The sequence below is a fragment of the Crotalus tigris genome, unplaced genomic scaffold, assembly GCF_016545835.1.
Source record: "Crotalus tigris isolate CLP2741 ecotype Arizona unplaced genomic scaffold, ASM1654583v1 scf7180000020347.5012614909:4044961, whole genome shotgun sequence".
NCBI lineage: Eukaryota > Metazoa > Chordata > Lepidosauria > Squamata > Viperidae > Crotalus > Crotalus tigris.
In genome coordinates this window covers 1,883,392-1,900,839 of record NW_024097978.1, presented here as the reverse complement: position 1 = coordinate 1,900,839, position 17,448 = coordinate 1,883,392, and the positions used below count along the sequence as shown (strand labels likewise).

The 17,448-nt window shown below is 40.3% G+C and overlaps 2 protein-coding genes across 4 annotated transcripts in view; one reads left to right on the top strand and one right to left on the bottom strand.

Annotated features, from left to right (window-relative positions):
- The window catches only part of ALG5 (ALG5 dolichyl-phosphate beta-glucosyltransferase), a 33,532-nt gene extending 29,555 nt beyond the window's left edge, over nt 1-3,977 (bottom strand). For both annotated transcript variants that reach the window (XM_039366574.1, XM_039366575.1), the window contains exons 1-4: nt 3,819-3,977; nt 2,152-2,314; nt 1,996-2,042; nt 1,821-1,889 (exon numbers count right to left, since the gene is read on the bottom strand). In XM_039366574.1, the coding sequence (XP_039222508.1) occupies nt 1,821-1,889; nt 1,996-2,042; nt 2,152-2,314; nt 3,819-3,881 (342 nt within the window). In that variant the 5' untranslated portion in view covers nt 3,882-3,977. The remainder of the gene's footprint in view (nt 1-1,820; nt 1,890-1,995; nt 2,043-2,151; nt 2,315-3,818) is intronic.
- A 77-nt stretch (nt 3,978-4,054) lies between these two features.
- EXOSC8 (exosome component 8) overlaps nt 4,055-17,448 on the top strand; it is a 46,385-nt gene continuing 32,991 nt past the window's right edge. The window contains exons 1-4 of one of the 2 annotated variants that reach the window (XM_039366577.1): nt 4,055-4,089; nt 4,915-5,129; nt 8,113-8,149; nt 12,515-12,578. In XM_039366577.1, coding sequence (XP_039222511.1) covers nt 5,101-5,129; nt 8,113-8,149; nt 12,515-12,578 — 130 coding nt within the window. In that variant the 5' untranslated portion in view covers nt 4,055-4,089; nt 4,915-5,100. The other variant, XM_039366576.1, reaches the window with a different exon arrangement.

The following is a 17,448-nucleotide window of genomic DNA, read 5'->3' as shown; positions in this document are numbered from 1 at the left end:
AGTCTCTCTTAAAGAATAGCAGGTTACAGTCTCAAATCTAGCCATCAAATGTCATCTCAGAGTTAGTTAGATCTTTTCAGTTCCCCCCCCTCTAATTTAAGGGGGGGAAAAAGAATCCAAATCTTCAATAACAGTTAGAGTAAAAATCAGAGAAGAAAAAAAATAAGAGAGTAGAAAGTTACAAGTCTTATAATCCACCAGTTTTAGGAAATAGAATTCCAATTAGGATCACAGTATTTTTCCAACGTTTTAAATTCCCGAGTGATTGAGTGCCACTGTTTCTGGAGGGAGGGCTAAAATCCCCCTTCCCTCACTACAGGGGGAAAGTACTTTAGCAGCTTATGCAGGTAATTAAGTAATTAGGATGTAAGAGAGGCAGATCTCACCCAATCCTTTCCATGCTGCTTTGAAATTGCCAGATGGTAATGTGACTTCGGCTGTTAGCAGCCTAGGGATGAGCCATATTTCTATGGCCGGTCCTTTCGTCCACCGGTTTGGAGGGATTGCCAGTTCTAACAGGAGAGTTGCTACTCTCCTGCGATCCAGCGAAAGCCCCTCCTTGCTGGTCTCCTCTTCGGGGCAACTTTCGGCCCTTTTCAGGGCCCCCCAGCAATGCGAAATTGAACGGGGGAAAAGAGAGCAAATCTCCCAGCCATCCATGGCGGCTGCGTGATGAACTGGAAGCCCGGTCAAATAGTTTACTAATAATTACTATAGTTTATTTCCCTTCCAATTTATTTTGCATGATTTAATTCTTGCTTGTGTTTAATTTCTGTTACTAAACAAATCATGAATAACCAAGTCCTTAAAACAAGTACAACTGTAGCCTAGCTAAAAACTACTTTTCTATCCAAGAACTTTCTATTTCAAAGATTGTTGACAAACAATACATGCATCATTTCCTTTACTCATTTCCATAGAAGTACCATCTTAGAAAATTATCTCCAGTAAGAACACAATAGATTGTCAGTTATTTAAAATATTTTCTAATGCCCTTTGTGAATTAACACTAGAGCTTCATATAAATCTATGTAATACTTGAACACAAATGCACATAATGAAGGAGATAATTATTTTAGACAAATATATATCATCGTTTTGACAAATATTATGCTTATTCTGGCAGAATCAATTTTAGCTGTGAATTATTTTACATATACTGAATTGCTCTTTGGGCTTTGCTAACACAATATAACATATAAACAAGAGAAAAGTCAAGAAACAAAAAAAATGCATATGTGCAGTATATACAGAAAGGCTACTTGGGCATACATAGCCAATCATGATCTCAGTTGAGTTTGCACTGAAGAGAAAGATTTTCAGTTCTCTATCACTGAATATAAATAGCAGCTTGCAAGAGGAAGCAATCACTGGCTAAATAATAAACACTGTAAATAGCTTGGAGTCAGACCCTCAAAATAACAACATCAGCAATAATAACAGATATGGAATAGATAAAATTACTTTTTATGGCCTTTCTGATATTGTTTCTGATGCATGTATTGTTTCTGGCATTGTGATTTTAAACATTAACAATACAATGCAATGTTGCTATACAATGCAATAATAAAACAAAATGTCATGTGACTTCATTGCTTAGCAACAACAATTTTGGCAATCTCAGTTGCAGTCATTAAGTGAGGGCTATGCAGGTCATTTAATGCTGCAACAGACGAAACTCCAAAGATTCATTGTAACCCCATCTTATTTAGGACCATCACAAATTTGATCTGTCACTAAATGACTGGTCATAAGCATGACGACCACCTGCACTGTTGACCAAGTATCTGAAGTTTGTAAAAGAGTCCTTTATCTCCTACCTTTGTGGTTTTATCTGTGCTGCCATCATCAACTACTATGATCTCGTATGTGAATGAAGGATCTTGCTTCTATAAAAATAAAAAGAACCATTTTTCATTTCACAGGGTTTTATTTTTTTTTTACTATCAGAAGATGCTACTTTCAAAAATGTTATGGAAGTATTGCAATAGGTACCTGTCTCATCTCTAGATAATCTAGTGCTTCATTCATCATTGATGGTACTGTAAGAAGATGTGGAAAAAAATCAAAACTGCAGATCTTCTTTCATTTAAACTACACTGAGGATAAAATAATTTATAAAGCAAAATATATATAAATATTTATTCTTACATCGTTCTTCTTCATTATATGAAGGTACAACTACAGAAAGTTCATATGTTGCAGGGTCATGAAGGCTAGGCACAGATTTTTTATCATTCAGAAACAAGTTCTCATCTTCATGTTCATAAATACTGGGAGACTGTCTTGCAGTTATATGTGCAATGACAGCAATCTGGGAAGGAAATAAAAGAGGAGTGGTAGCGGATATGCTGTAATATAATAATAACGCAATACCATTCTTGTAAGGTTAAAACATGTTAAAGTTTTTAAGGTGAATAGAGAACAGGTAAATAAAATTAAGAAAAAGAAATAAATTTGATCTCAATCTCCAAGATTGTGTGCATTGGGGGAGAATCTGCACTAACTAAAATGTAAACATAGAATAAATTATAGTATTAAACATTCATGTGTAATAGATGAAATGAAGACATAGAGGAATATATTGTATGTTGAGAAAAAGGATGTGAATCCTTTCTGAATGAAAATATACATGAGAAATTAGGAATTGATGTTATTTAAACTGTTGTGAGAGCATATGAAAGTAGGAATTCACAGGTTGATGATAATTACATGTTATGGCTTAGTAAATAGTTATGACAAAAAAGTAACCAGGACTAAAAGTGATACCCTGAGTATTTTGTATAGAGAAAATAAATGAAGACGGAAGCATAAAACAAACATAAAGAGAATATGTGGATTGAGAGGAAGATGAATTATGATGCTGATAAACTCCTAAAAAAGAGAGATGAGAGTTTAAAAGAACAAAAGGCAATATATAAATTGCAAAAATATGACAGGATCATTTGTAAAGATAAATGAACACATAAGAATATTGAATAGTGTTGATATGAATTAGATTAAGCCATATTTATTTTTTTTTTGTCCCATGCTTTTAATTTTGTTTGGTATATTTTTTTTCTGCACTTTGCATGATTGGTATTGATGTATAAACACATTAGCATTTAAACAAAAGGTACTCCCACCTCTAAACTGGGTTTTAGTTTCTAATTTAGGAAATATTGAGATCTATTCCTTTAAAAAAAATACTTCTAATTTCTGAGTAAAAACTAGCCAAGTCAGCAGCCCAGCCTTCTGTGATTAGTAAGAACATCTCAAAGGGCAGTATGCACCAGAAAGACACCGTTTTAAAAAAAACAGAAGTGATTAAAATAATTTCAGTGAAATTATTCATATGACTTGAACTGCAAAATCTCAGAAAAGGTGCACAACTAAACGTGGAAACCCGCACTCACACCCATTCAACCCGAATGTCTCAATTTAATTGTAGTCAGAGGCATATGCATTTACATATTCACACATTTCTCTTATCGTCTGATATTATTCAAGTTTTACAATGCAATTTTATTTTTATATTTATAAACCGCCTGAAGCTTGTGAGGAATGAGACGGAGAACTGCTTATTCCGCAATCTAGGAAGGACTCATTGCATGCATTCTGAGGCATTTTTGTTAAATTTGCTGATATAAAATTGAACCTCGGATCTAATGAAACCCCTACGCCAAATTTTCCTGAAATGTCAGGAAAATGACAGAACAAAAAAGTCTGGGGGCCGAGATTGTAAAAAAGCAGAGCCCACTAGGAGGAAGAGTTTGCCATTCTGCCTTCATTCTCTTGGCCCCCGCAATGCTTTAGGGCCAGTCCTGATCCCTTCTCACCAGAGCCAGCCCTGCAGTCGCTAATATCACGATCCCTTCGATCAGCAACCCCAGTTCCATCATCAGCTACTTTAGCACTTCGCTTTTTCGCTTAGGCGCACTCAGTCAGCCAGCATTCGGAGCGATTCATCGAAAGAGACACGAAAGCGGAAGGAAACAATGACGAGGACGAGAAAGGCTGAGCTTCCGGTGTGTGGAGCAACCTATTGGTTCAGATGATTAGACATTTAGGAAGACAGCAACTAAAATATTTTTTTTGAAGTTCACGGAGGTAAACACATTCATATCATGTGAAAAACACAGGGGGTTATTATAAATATGGCCATAGTAAAAGAGAGCCTAAACCTCCGGAGTCATGCGAGCGTAGCTTGCCTGCAAAAGTCGTGGGTGCTCCGTAAATTGGAGGCTTTTAAGAAGACACTGGACAGCCACTTACTCGTCTGAAATGGTATAGGGTCTCCTGCTTGAGCAGGGAGTTGGACTAGAAGACCTCCAGGGTCCCTTCCAACTCTGTTATTCTATGTTCTATGCATTGAAGTTAGTCTGAGTGGGTACTGATACGGCAATGAAAATATTTGGCAGCAATCTTTGAACAGTTTTGTATTGGAGAAGCTGTTTTGTATACACTTTTGTATTCTGAAGCTCATCGTCGGTTCTTTTTCTAAGGTACAAAATTAATTGTGCACCTATTTTCAGACTACCTTAAGTCTGGCCTGTAAAAGGCCAATAACTTTAATAAGTAGCGGTTTTATTTGCAGTGGCAGGGCATTTTTAAACTGTTTAAGAACTAGAATATCGCTAATGTGAAAGAAGACCGGTTTATACTGACGATCTACCTGTAGACAAACTACGTTTCCTTCGAATCGATTCGTGATTTGACATTACGGCTCCTTTGCATAATAATCTTAGCAACAATCACGGAAGTAGCTTTTCATCCAAGAGATCATTCTCCATCCAAGTATTATTAAATTAATTTTAGTATTACCCATAACTATGGAGAAATCCTGTATTTCTTTACTAATGTGTATAAGGAAAACTAAGACTCTCGTAATATTGAATTCAGAAAATTAGGCGAACTATTTTTTTTAATCTCTAGCTACCAGTAATATTTGGGAGACTGCGAGACCGCTCTCTTTGGTTTTTGCCGAAACTGCCGACAACGTGCCAATATCACCTTTTCCTAGTTTTAGTTATATCGCAGACTCGATTTAGTAGCGCCTTCCGCAACTGGATTGTTTTCAGTCTCTCTCAGTTGCTAAACGAAGAAACCAGTGAAGTGACGATGACGGCGACCATAACGGCCGCGTTCAGGTAAATATTTGTTTCCCGCCGATCGGGAAGCGCCGAGTGTTTCCCCTCGTGCCTAAACCACTCCTCGTTCCGGAGGGCCTTGGGCGCCCGCGCTCGCGATCAGATATTTTCCGTTTCAGGAAATTCTAGTCTTGCTTAAAGTTCTATCAAATTTGAACGCATTATAATGAGGCTGTTATGTGCTCCTGGCTACTTTCCTTCGTGACCAGAGGCAAGCTCGCCTGACCAATAACCAGCCAAGACACAGTAAAGGCCTTTTGTTTTGTTTATTGCAATAAGCGGAAGAGAAGCTTTCTAAGCTTGGTTCTCTTCAAATTTTTAACCCAAAATAATTCCTTCTTTTATTCATCCCTATCACTGGCCGCTACAGCCCTCCTCTTTCCCCATTGGCTGAGGTAGTATGAGGTTACACTCTTTCCGTCCGCCTATACACATTTCCTGATAACATACTAAATCATATTCACATATACAATAAGAATAAGAAAAAATAAACATATAAATGGTTATTTTAAACTCAGTAGATATTTATGTCCCCATTTTAAACAATAAGTTCTTTTCCTGCTTTTCAATTCAGTGTGCCTCTCTTCTTATCTTATTCAGCTTATTTTCCTATTCTCCATTCAACCTTCCTGGCTAGCCATTTCCTATATATTTTTATAGCTTTTCTTCCTTTCTCAGACCCAACTATTTTTGCCTATATGGTTTATCTTACTTCCTTAATCTCTTCCTGACTCTGTTAAAAGGGGAGAAAGGTGTAGTTTTCTTCACCAGGAAACGATCTGCAGAAACTATTGAATTGTTATTGCCCTCTACTGACAGTTTCATCTTTGTGCGAATGCGTATTTTTGAATTATACCCTCAGCCTGCTGTATTCACTAAGTTTAGGACACATTTAAACTGGCAGAATTTATGCATTCCTGCAGTAGTGAAAAAGAATAAGAAATTGGCTTAATTAAATTGCCTTTTTTTTAGAGGGTGCTGTTTAAGAATGTCCCCTGATCCTTAACCAAAACTTGTGCCTGTGTTTTCCTGTTTCACTGAGTCTAACCATTCTTGGGGCAATTGAAAATAATTTTTGTTCTCATTTTTCAGTTATTTCAATGCTCATATTTCCTCCAGGGTCAAAATATATACTATACAAAAATTAAGGTAATATTCATATAATAAAGCAATATAACAGTAATCTTAAAGACTAGTGTTGAAAAACTTGTTACTTCACAGGTGAATAGGTACATGCTTTAATTTTTCTAAAATAAAACATTTTTGAAAGCTAGATGAATTTCCCCTAACAAGAGGGGTCCAGGGGTGACACCTTTTAGGAGGCCTTACTTTCGGTTACTTTTGCCTTGAATCTTTCTGATTTGGTGGTCATGTTTTCTAACAATAATAATTGTTAGAACATTGATGATGCTATGTTTCCAATCTTTAAATTTCCCCCAGTTCAAACTCCAATAGCTAGGGAGGGGAAAAAAACGGAACCCTGTGGTACCCTGCCCTGCTCAGAGAATCTAAGTCATTGTGTGAGGAATAAAAATTCAGCTCCAGGAGTGTTGGAAAACAAAACAAGTTTTATTAAAGCTTTTGCAAAAGCTGGTGGAACTCTTGGTAATGGCAAATCCCAGAGTACACACTTGAATCATTTTTTGCATAGGTTTTTATACCCTATCCTGTGCATCACACCACATCCTTCCAAAATGAGCCCAGTTGATAGGCCCACCCGGTCACATGCTGCTAATTAACGGTATATAGCCTTATTTACAAAGTGAACTGTTACTCAAACTGGATAATTGCAATTATAAAACATTTATGTCTTCCCTTGTTTATAAGAATGCCTGCTTTGCATCTAGAAGCTATGTGTGTAACAGAGATAACAACAACAACAACTTCATTGTCACTTTGAATGTACACCAATCGGCATACATCAAAATGAAATTTCATTGCATACAGCTCTCAAAGGGCCACCACCTCCGATATACACTCCTTGTTCGTGGCCAGCTCAAGTTTCAGATTGATCATTTTAATCTCTAGGGAGCGAACGATGGCAAACAGGACAGATGGAAACGGAGCTCCATGTGGATTAGCCCTCAAATTAGCTTGTATTCCTGCATGACAACCTCGCCTCCTTTCCTTTTTCTGATCCTGACTTTTCCACCTTTTCCTTAAAGAGGCCTTGCTTCTTTTCGCCTCTGGAGCACACTACCACCATCACCAACTCCTCCAAAAGCCTCTCTCTCTTCCTCTGGGCCTGCCGACAGCCTCATCCAGTTCCTTCGCTCCATAAGCCCCGGGACCTCTCCTCCTCTGCCTCCTTTGGAAACAGTCCTGATTTGCAATAGACTTAAGATTCAAAATGACCTTGACAGGCTTAACTGGGCCCTATCCAACAATATGCAGTTCAGTGGTAAGAAAAGTAAAATCCTATGCTAGGCAAGAAAAAACACAGATGTAGAAAAGGCAGTACCAGGCCCAATAGTAATAACTATGAGAGGGATCTAGGTGTCCTAGTGGACAACCACTTAAATATGAGCTAGCAGTGTGCTGCAGCTGCCAAATAGGTGGAAGCTTATTAAAGAGAACTACGGTGAAATTTCCGGATAGTGGAATGGCTTATCTTCAGAAGTTGTGGGTGCTCCATTACTGGAAGTTTTCCAGCAGACACTGGACAGCCATTTGTCTGGAATGGTATAATTTGCTCATATAAAGAAGTTATATGACCCACCCAGTTGTACTAGATTTTAATGGCCTCAGCGGACAAAGGTTGAGATAATAGTTAGCCTAATAGCCACAAACATCTTATTTGCTTCCTTTGGAATGCAGTAATTGCTATTAATCCTACAAATCATAATCAGATGGCATCCCCACAAACAGTTTCTGCTGCTTTGGAAATTCAAAATTGCTATCCAGTTGGGAATGTAATTTTTATCCTAAAACATTCAACTTGATTTGTCTATTTCTAAAATATTTAAATTTCTATTTATTTTAGAACTGTAGAACCTTTGGAATATTACAGAAGATTCTTAGTAAGTACAAAGTGTATATATTTGTATATATTAAATATGTTTTTGAAATCTACTTCTTGTATGAAGATAGCCATATCTGGAGGCTTTCATCTCTTGCTCCATAAAAGCAGATTGCATTAAAAATATCTATTACAAGATTTCAGTGGAACAAGTTCACATTGTAGAGATACTGCCAGATCCACACTGTCACTAAAGTGGCCCTGGTACCATAGAGTATCTTTTAATAGCTGTGGCTGATTTATCAACTGCAACCATCTCTCTGCAGAGGCAGCTTTGGAACACTTATTCATGAACTGTAACTTCCCATTAGATTATTGTGATTCAGAAATGTACTTAGTTCAAAGTAGAGTAACTAGGCTACTCACTAGGGCTAGATGATAAAAATTATGTCAGTTCTTCACCATCTATACTGACTCCTAGCCCATTTCCTTCTCCTGGCTTTGACTTTCAATGGCTTAAGACCAGGTTATCTGAAAAATTACATTCTCCTATAATGTATCATGCTTCCCTGAAAATAAGCCCTATCCTGAAAATAAGCCCTAGCCTGATTTTTACATGCGCACCTAATATAAACCCTACCCCTAAAATAAGCCCCAGTTAAGAGCCTGTCCACTCTGTCCCACCATATGGTTGCTTGCTGCCGCAATGGGGCAGGAGATCACACGTCGCACTGGTGCCGCCACGAGGCGAGGCAGGTGGCGGAGTGAAGCTGCCTCACGTGCCCCGGACCCCCACAGCCAGGCCACCCACGCCCTGCCACCTGCCTTACCTCACCTTGTAGTACAGAGTGGGCAGCTGGCCATGCGGGCTCCTGCCCTGCCTCACCTTGTGGTGGTGGCAACGGCTCTCCTCTGTGCTGCTTTGAAGTTCACTCCCGGCTGCCCCAAGCAAACCCATCATCAGGAGAGGCCCAGGGAAGAAGGGGCTCCCCAGACACCCCCAGCTCTCCAGTGCAGCACCCTGGTTTCTGCAACCTGCGCCTTCTGCACCCCTGGGCCAGGCAGGTGCTCATTTTCCTGCAAAGTCCCCGAGGGTCTCCTCTGTGCCCCCTCCCCACAGTGCCAGTAACAGCAGCAACATCAGATCCCTTCTTTGCTCCCCCCCTTTGCAGACTGCCCCCCTCCAAGCACCGTCTGTTCCTAGTCCAGGCACTGAGGCAGGTCCTACCCAGCAGGCGAACAAATGAGCCCTGGCCTTCTTGCAACTGTCTCGGTGTGTCTGCTGGCTGGGCAGCGGGCGAAGTTGGAGCTTGGGAGGCAGTGGCAGGGCAGGGCCCAGCAACAGCAGCAACAGCGAAATCCCCTCCAGTGCTAGCTGCACGCTATTTAAACCTAAGCACCCAGATCGGAGCCTCAGTGGACTTAAAGGAGATGGGTGCTGCCTTATGCTTGCAACTCCAAGGGGTAAGTGGCAGTGGCGGCAGAGCGCTCCGCTTGTCGCCTGTCCTGTTGTGGCCACCCAAGCTCGATCTTTGCCCGCTACCCAGGATTTTAATGAAAATAAAATGATTCGCTATTTCCAAGAGCCCCATAGACACTCAAACACTTTTTGCCTGGACAGAGAACTGATGGAGACTGAAAGCTTCATCTGTTTGCAAAAGAAAAGGTATGACAGCCGGAGATAGGTGGCAGGGGAGGCTTGCGCCCCGGTCCTTCGGCTTCCTCCACCTATCCGTGCCACTCTCCTTGCCTGAAGGCACATTGTGCTGGCACTGCCCTCGCCTCCCGAGCATCTGCTCTGGGAAGCCCTGTAAGCAGTTGTGGCCGCGGGCAAGCAGACAGTGGGATGGAGTGAGTGGGTGGCCACAAATTAAGACCTCCCCCCAAAATAAGCTCTAACAGTCTTTTGTTCCCCCCCAAAAATATAAGACCCGGTCTTATTTTCGGAGAAATATGGGTACCTACCTGGACCTTAAGCAAATATTTTATAGTAACTGTCCAGAGAGCTGCAGTTATTGGGTAGTTTATATTTTTTAATAAATAAAATAGTTTATCTTATTTTATTTATACTTTTGGCTCCCATATTGCCTATGTGCACATGGCCAAGGAACATCCTTGTCAGTTTGGATATTAGAAAGCATTAGCAGTTTTAACAGCCTTTCCTTGGGAGTCTATGGCTTCAGTGTTCTCCACATATTTCTGCAGCCTTGAAGAGCTCCATGTTTGTGCTGCTGAAATTCACTGGCAAATTCCTAAGTCTTAATTTCCTGCTAATTTTGGAGGAAAATAATAAAAAAACTTGAAACACTTATCAAAATCTTCCCAATTCTCCAAATGTAGAAAAGATAGACTAAAAATCCTATATAAGTAGTCCTCGACTTACGACAGTTCATTTAGTGACCATTTGACATTACAACGGCACTGAAAAAAGTGACTTATGACACGTTTTCACATTTATGACCCCATGATCATGTGATCAAAATTCAGATGCTTGGCAACTGAATCATATTTATGACTGTTGCAGTGTGCCGGAGTTATGTGATCACCTTTTGCAACCTTCTGACAAACATTGTCAATGGGGAAGCGAGATTCACTTAAAAACCATGTTCCTAATTTAACAACTGCAGTGATTGACTTAACAACTGTGACAAGAAAAATGGGGCAAAATTCACTTAACAAATGTCTCACTTTACAATAGAAATGTTGGGCTCAATTGTAATCATAAGTTGAGGACTACCTATATTGTATCTGCAAATAACATTATAATGATATAGTAGTCCTCGATGTATGATCACGATTGAGCCAAAATTTCTGTTGCTAAGTGAGACAGTTGTTAAGTGAGTTTTGCCCCATTTTACGACTTTTATTGCCACAGTTGTTGTTAATCATTACAGTTGTTAAGATGCTGCAATGGTTGTAAATGCGAAAAACAGTCATGTCACTTTTTTCAGTGCCATTGTACTTTCGAACAGTCACTAAACAAATGGTTATAATTCAAGGACTATCTGTATACATTATGACTTAGCAGCCCCAGCAACAAAAATTTAAAAATAAAATAAAATGACATTCCTACCATGTTTCATAGTTGAGAAGGGTTTCTTTATTTTATTCTCTCCTAATATGTTTCTCATTAATGCAAAAATAATAATAATAATAATTTTGATCTGATATGTCCACAGACATTGTTCCAATAGCCTGTTAGATCATCCAGATGGTCTAGTAAAAACTTGAGAGAAGAGCTGTCCTTCTAGAACAGCAGTCTCCAACCTTTTGGGCACCAGGGACTGGTTCCATGGAGAGAGGTTTTTCCATGGCCGAAGGGAGCATGGTTTCGCATGCTGCCTGCATCCCAAGGATGGAGTTTGCTTGTTTGCGGAGCCCGGTTTCTGGTATGCCGCGGCCTGGTGCCAGTCTATGGACCGGAAGTTGGGGACCCCTGTTCTAGAAAACAGTGATATCTATGGTAGTCCCTATGGACAGTTACTCTTGTTTTTCTTATGTTAGATAGTGTAACATTGTCATTGGACAATTCAAAAAAACAACTGCCAATTCCTTGCTATTATGCTGTGATTCCCTGCAATCTTTCAGATATTATATGTATAACTTGTTCTTGGAGTGATTTTTGTTGGATGACCATTCCTGGAAAATGTTGTTACATTTTTATGTTTTCCTGATAGGGAATTGATGAAAGCTGATATTTTTAACAATAGTTTCATAGTCCCATTGTGAATGTTGAAAACTTCTTTTCTGAGATCTGCAGAGAATTTTAAGTCATTTTCATAAAAGCAGATTCTGATGGTAGCAGCTGAAGTGTGTATTTTATAGAGAAAGTGCTCCTCAGATTCAGCTTTATTATCAACCCATTGATTGGAATATCTGTCTGAATTAATCCCCTTAACAGGCCTCATTATCCTAGGAATTTGTGTTAATTGTGTCAATAAGACACAACATAGCATATTGTTGTTTGTTTAAATAGAATCGTTATCATTTAAAAAATGAATCTCTGAAGACAAGATTCACACCACTGAATATTATGGATTTTCTCATCATTATAAAGTGGGTGGATCATGGAGGAAGAATAGGATCTGATATGAACAAAATAAAGCAAGATGTATTCAGGATTTTCCCAGTCCCCACAGTCTTTAAATGGGTATTTTCATAATTGTCCTCAATAAACACAAAAAATTTTTCCTGTCAAAAGTTTAGCATTGAAGATTCAATTTTTGGTTATCAGTGACTGACTTATTTAGCAGGTCTATTTAAATCTGTATATATTTGTATTTGAGTCCAAATAATTATACCTTTGTTTTTAGATCATTCATATCATACCAGTTTGCTTATCAAATGCTGATTTTTTAAAACTCAAATTCATATACTGTAATCTAATAAGATTAATTATGTATGCCTGATTGGGTAATCCTTATAGAAAGAAAATTGTCGGCCTGACGGAAGGGACCTTGGTGAATTTAGGACCACAACTATCAACATAGGTAAATGCTTTACTATTGAACAACTATCCTTGCTTATAGTATTCCAAATTAATTGTGAGATACTCTAGTCTTCAGTATGTAGTTGGAAATTTGTTTTGAGAAATAATGGAAAGAATAGCATAGAGAACGTATTCTGATTAAGCAAGGATATGAAAGAGACAAGACTAATCACTATGGTCATATGTTGAAATGATTCATATTAATCACAATATCTGGTTTAACTAATTTTCCCATATTTACAACAGATTACTAATGTATATAATTTGAAAGTCAATACATCTGAGTGTGTTTTTATCTGCTAGCTAGCAGAAGAATGTAAACAGAAATTGGCACGTCCCACATCATCTTCTCCTTGCCAGTCCCCAAAAAGATTCCTAGAATGCTAAATATCTTGCTGAATTGTGTGGTCAGTGATGGAATGAGCTGTTCATGGAAAGTTAGTTAGATACATTTTATGTTCCACTCATAAAATATGTCTTTTATTGATATTCCATGAACATACTATTCCTCTTCCATTTTCTGCAGTGGTGAGAGAAATTTTGTGAATCTTATAGAACTATTTGTAATCCTATTGTATTGTACTCTCTGAATGTGATTAGAGCTTCATATAAATCTTATTAATCAATACAAGGATTCTCATTAAACAAATAACACCTACAGTAGTGTTTTATATCATGCTAGTATACTAAGCATCATTCACTGCTTTGTTGGAAAATGTACATGAAGTTTTAGTAATTTCTAGCACTTCATTTGTGAGCATTGAAATTTCTCTTGACAGAACAGTGGATTCTGGATTGTACCAATTAATTCTATAGCAGAATGTCCCTAAGCATTCATTGCTGCTAAAGCTTCATGTACTTTTTCCAACAAAGACAGTAAAATTTGCCATGATATGTGCGATAATGATAAAATGTAAACTATTTGGCATGTTAGCCTTTTTTAAATAGGATTTAGATGAAGCATCATTATATAGGGCATAAGACTGCAGGATTATAGATAAATTGAAAGGCTATCATTTGATCTCTTATGGAGGGCTAGCACCCTGCTCAGCAGGTTTGCCAATCTTTCAGAAGCATTTAAAGACTGATGAGAACAGTGTGCAGAGAAGTCAGCTTCTACCTACTTTTAGTAAGTAGATATCTGATTCAGCTCTTGTTATATATCCAATTGTATGGACATACATTTTAATAAAAACAAATCTGCTTGAATTGCTCACAAGAAAAAAAATGGAGGAAAAAAGCTTGCTTTTAGAATCACTATCTTGCAGCAGCAGTGGTAAAATGTTTTACTGTGCTGTACATTCACAGTGGGTATGATGAGAAACAGCAAAAATGAGCTAAGCTTGAACCATCACAGTGCAACATTGTAGGATTGTAATTGCACTGTCTTTGTTTTCATTTTCTACTGGTGAAATGAAACCATTGTAAAAAAAATTAGCTAGAACCAAGTTCCCCAACCTTTCTGGCTTCGCTGACCGGTGAGGGGGGGAGGGGATGGAAAAATGGTTGCATGTATGTGCAGCTCCATTTATGCAAACTGAGTACGCACACATGTTTGCGCAAGTGGAGATGCATGCGTGAACAGCCTGGTTCCGTATGGCTCACGGCCCAGTAGTCGGCTGAGGCCTGGAGGTTGGGGACCCCTGAGTTAGAAGACCATAGGGGGTTGCAGATTGCCTTTTCAGGCTTAGAGACATATCCTTTTCTGGGCAGAATAAAAATAATCTATTATGGTACTGCTTAGATGTATACCCCACTTACATTGAGATACCTTTTCAGTTAGTCAAAATACCTTTAGTTGGTTTAACTAAATAGAATGGAATGTGATCTTCTAGTCCAGCCCCCTGCTCAAGCAGGAGATCCTATACCATCTCAGACAGGTGAATGTCTAGTCTCTTCTTAAAAATCTCCAGTGATGGAGTGCCCATGATTTCTGGGGGTAAGCTGTTCCACTAGTTGATTGTCACTATCAGGAAGTTTCTCCTTAATTCCAGGTTGCTTCTCTCTTTGATCAATTTCCAACCATTGTTTCTTGTCCTTCCCGCTGGTGCTTTGGTGAACAACCTGGCCCCCTCTGCCTTGTAGGAGCCCCTCAGATACTGGAACACTGCTATCATGTCTCCCCTATTTCTTCTTTTCTTTAGACTAGCCTAACCCAAGTCCTGTAGCCGTTCTTCATATGTTTTAGTCTCCAGGTCTTTAATCATCTTAGTTGCTCTTCTCTGAATTTTTTCCAAATTCTCAACAGCTTTTTTGTGATATGGTGACCTAATATTGGCTGCAGAATTCCAGATGTGGTCTTACTAGGGTTTTATAAAGTGTTTGTCAACGCTGTGGCAGTGGACGTCGTCGCTCTGACAACTGAAAAACCAGCAGCCATTTTTTCTCTTGCTTTTAATGTGCCTTTCTATTCTTTTGCAGTTCGGATAGAGGAGGGGGGAAGGGGTAAATGCCTGAAGGTTTAGCTAGCCATAACTGTAGAAGTGTGGGAACTAAAGGACGTGTTCTGATAAGCTTTTGGCGGGCTGAGAGGCTGGAGAGAAAAGCCCGCATTTTGTGCTAATTGGGGAATGTGATTTATGATAGCTCTTGTGGGGTGGGAATTTCAATTTGTTACTTTGTATCTGGGAGGAGGGAATCTTATTCTTGGGTTCAACTATGTAAGTGCTGATACTTTATTTCCTAATAAAATGTTCTTTAAGGAAGAAATCTTGCCTTGAAGTTCTTTTACTCGTTTCATCTGTTGGAACCATGACATTAACCCATGAATCTATTCTACTGTAACATCCTTGGGGTCCTGAGCTCCAGTCACTGTCTCAAATCAGAGGGGAGGTTGACAAAAATTCAGGGAAGATCTCAGTATGGAGAAAAAAGATGCACCCACAGCCAGCACCCAGACCACAGTAACTGCCTTAGCGGAGGGAGCGCAAGCCCTTGCATCATTGGAGAAAGTGAGTTTGGAACTTCTGGCAGTGGGAGCAAGACCCAAAATGCGGGAGCTATTGTCCTTGGAATGGATCCTGGCCAGTGAAGACCCTAAGCATCCCAAGGCAGCCCAATCAAAGAAGAGTTCTTCAAGAGTGGCTGAGTCAGAGTTGCAAGTGAATGCCTTACAGGAATCATGCTCCCCCGAATGGAAAAGAACAAAAAGGTTGCCGGTGGTGGAAGATTTGGATGAGTGGAGGTATCTGTTTGCAGTCCGTAGCCAATCGGTGGAGAAGTTGGTGGAGAAATTCGATGGGCTAGAGGTGGGAAGCAAGGGACAGGTCACCCTGAGCATGATGACCAATGAGGTCAGCACCAATCTATGCCCAGAAGAAGCCTTAGCTCCAGTGATGGAGCTCGGGAAGCAACTCCATGCTCAGAGCCATCAGCATTGACCTCAAGCCCAGTGGGAAGGAAGAGCCCTGACCGTCTATCCTGGGGTGACAGTCTGGGCCATCATCAAGCGTCGAGTCCAGAACACCACTCGCAACATGACCGCCTTGGCTATTGGAGAAGCCCTGATCAGCGTCGTTCCTCACAGTCTCCTGACAAGCATCACCGCCAGAAAAGCTCCAGATGGCGGGATTGTGACAACAACCCCAAGAGACGCCCACGCTACCGAAGCCGAGACCGTCAGCAATACTGTCAGAGCCCTGATCACTACCGGTATCTTGAGAGTTCTGACCGTTACTACAGGCGGTCATCATGCAGCCCCGATTACCACCACCATCATCACTCGAGCCCAGGGCCTATGCGAGGAGCAGACCTGAACGTGAGGGTACAACGTGACTTGGTTCAACAGCTGGGGTGACTGCGCAATCTGTTGGACAGAGAGCAACCACTAGGCACACAGCAGCCTCTGGGGGCCTAGCAGCAGTTGGGCGTACAACCGCAACTGGGGGGACAACAGCAATTAGGCAGACAGCAACCCGTAATGGCGCCACCTCTTAAGGCCACTTTTGATGGTGACCCAGAAAAGTTGATTTTCTTCCTCAATCAGGTGTGTTCCCATATGAACCGAAATGCCAATTTTTACTCCGATCCCGCTGCCATGGTCAATGTTGTCGCAGCCAATTTAGAGGGGGAGGCAGCTTAGTGGCTGAATAACTTATACAACGAATGTCAGAATCCAATTATATTTCATCTCTAGTTATCAACTATAGAAAACCCCATTTCTGCCTTCCCTGGATTCTGCCATACGGTGAAGGGAAGGGGGTGAACAAAGGGCTTTATGGCCCTCACTTCCTTCAGTACACTTCAAAGAGACTGAATGTGGATATCGCCAAAAGGACTAACCATAAGAATGGGGCTATTACCTTTCATGTAGTTCTCTCTGAAGTCTCCATCCAGCCGGCAGTTCTTAAGGAAAAGGGGGTGGGAGCGTAATGCCTGAGACTGTCGCTGGAAGAAGGGGGTGATTGGGTGGGGCTACTGGGGAACCCCTTAAAACCTTGAATGGGAGAGCTTGGACCCCAAGTCCTGTCTAGAACGCCTGCAACCATTTTCTCTTAATAAAGGATGCTTGTTGGAAGAATTATTCCAAGAGTTCTGTCTTCTTAAGATGCAAAGTGGGGTGGGTCCTTACACTGAACAAGCGCCTGAACTAGGGAACCTCCATCTCTGCATCCGAGCTTTTAGAACCAGATTCAAGGACGAATCCATAGCTCTCAAGGCTGAGAAATACATTCAGAAGGTGAAGCAAGCCAGCAGGCCCACATTGGAATATGTACGAGAATTTTGGAGAGTGGCAGCTCGAATGGAGAGGGGGCCGGAACACTCCTTGGTGCAGCACTTCAAAGAGGGGCTAGATGACCATCTATCCCAGGCCTGTATCACTAGGTGCGTACCTGATCAACTACAGGAGTGATACCGAGTGGCAATAAAGC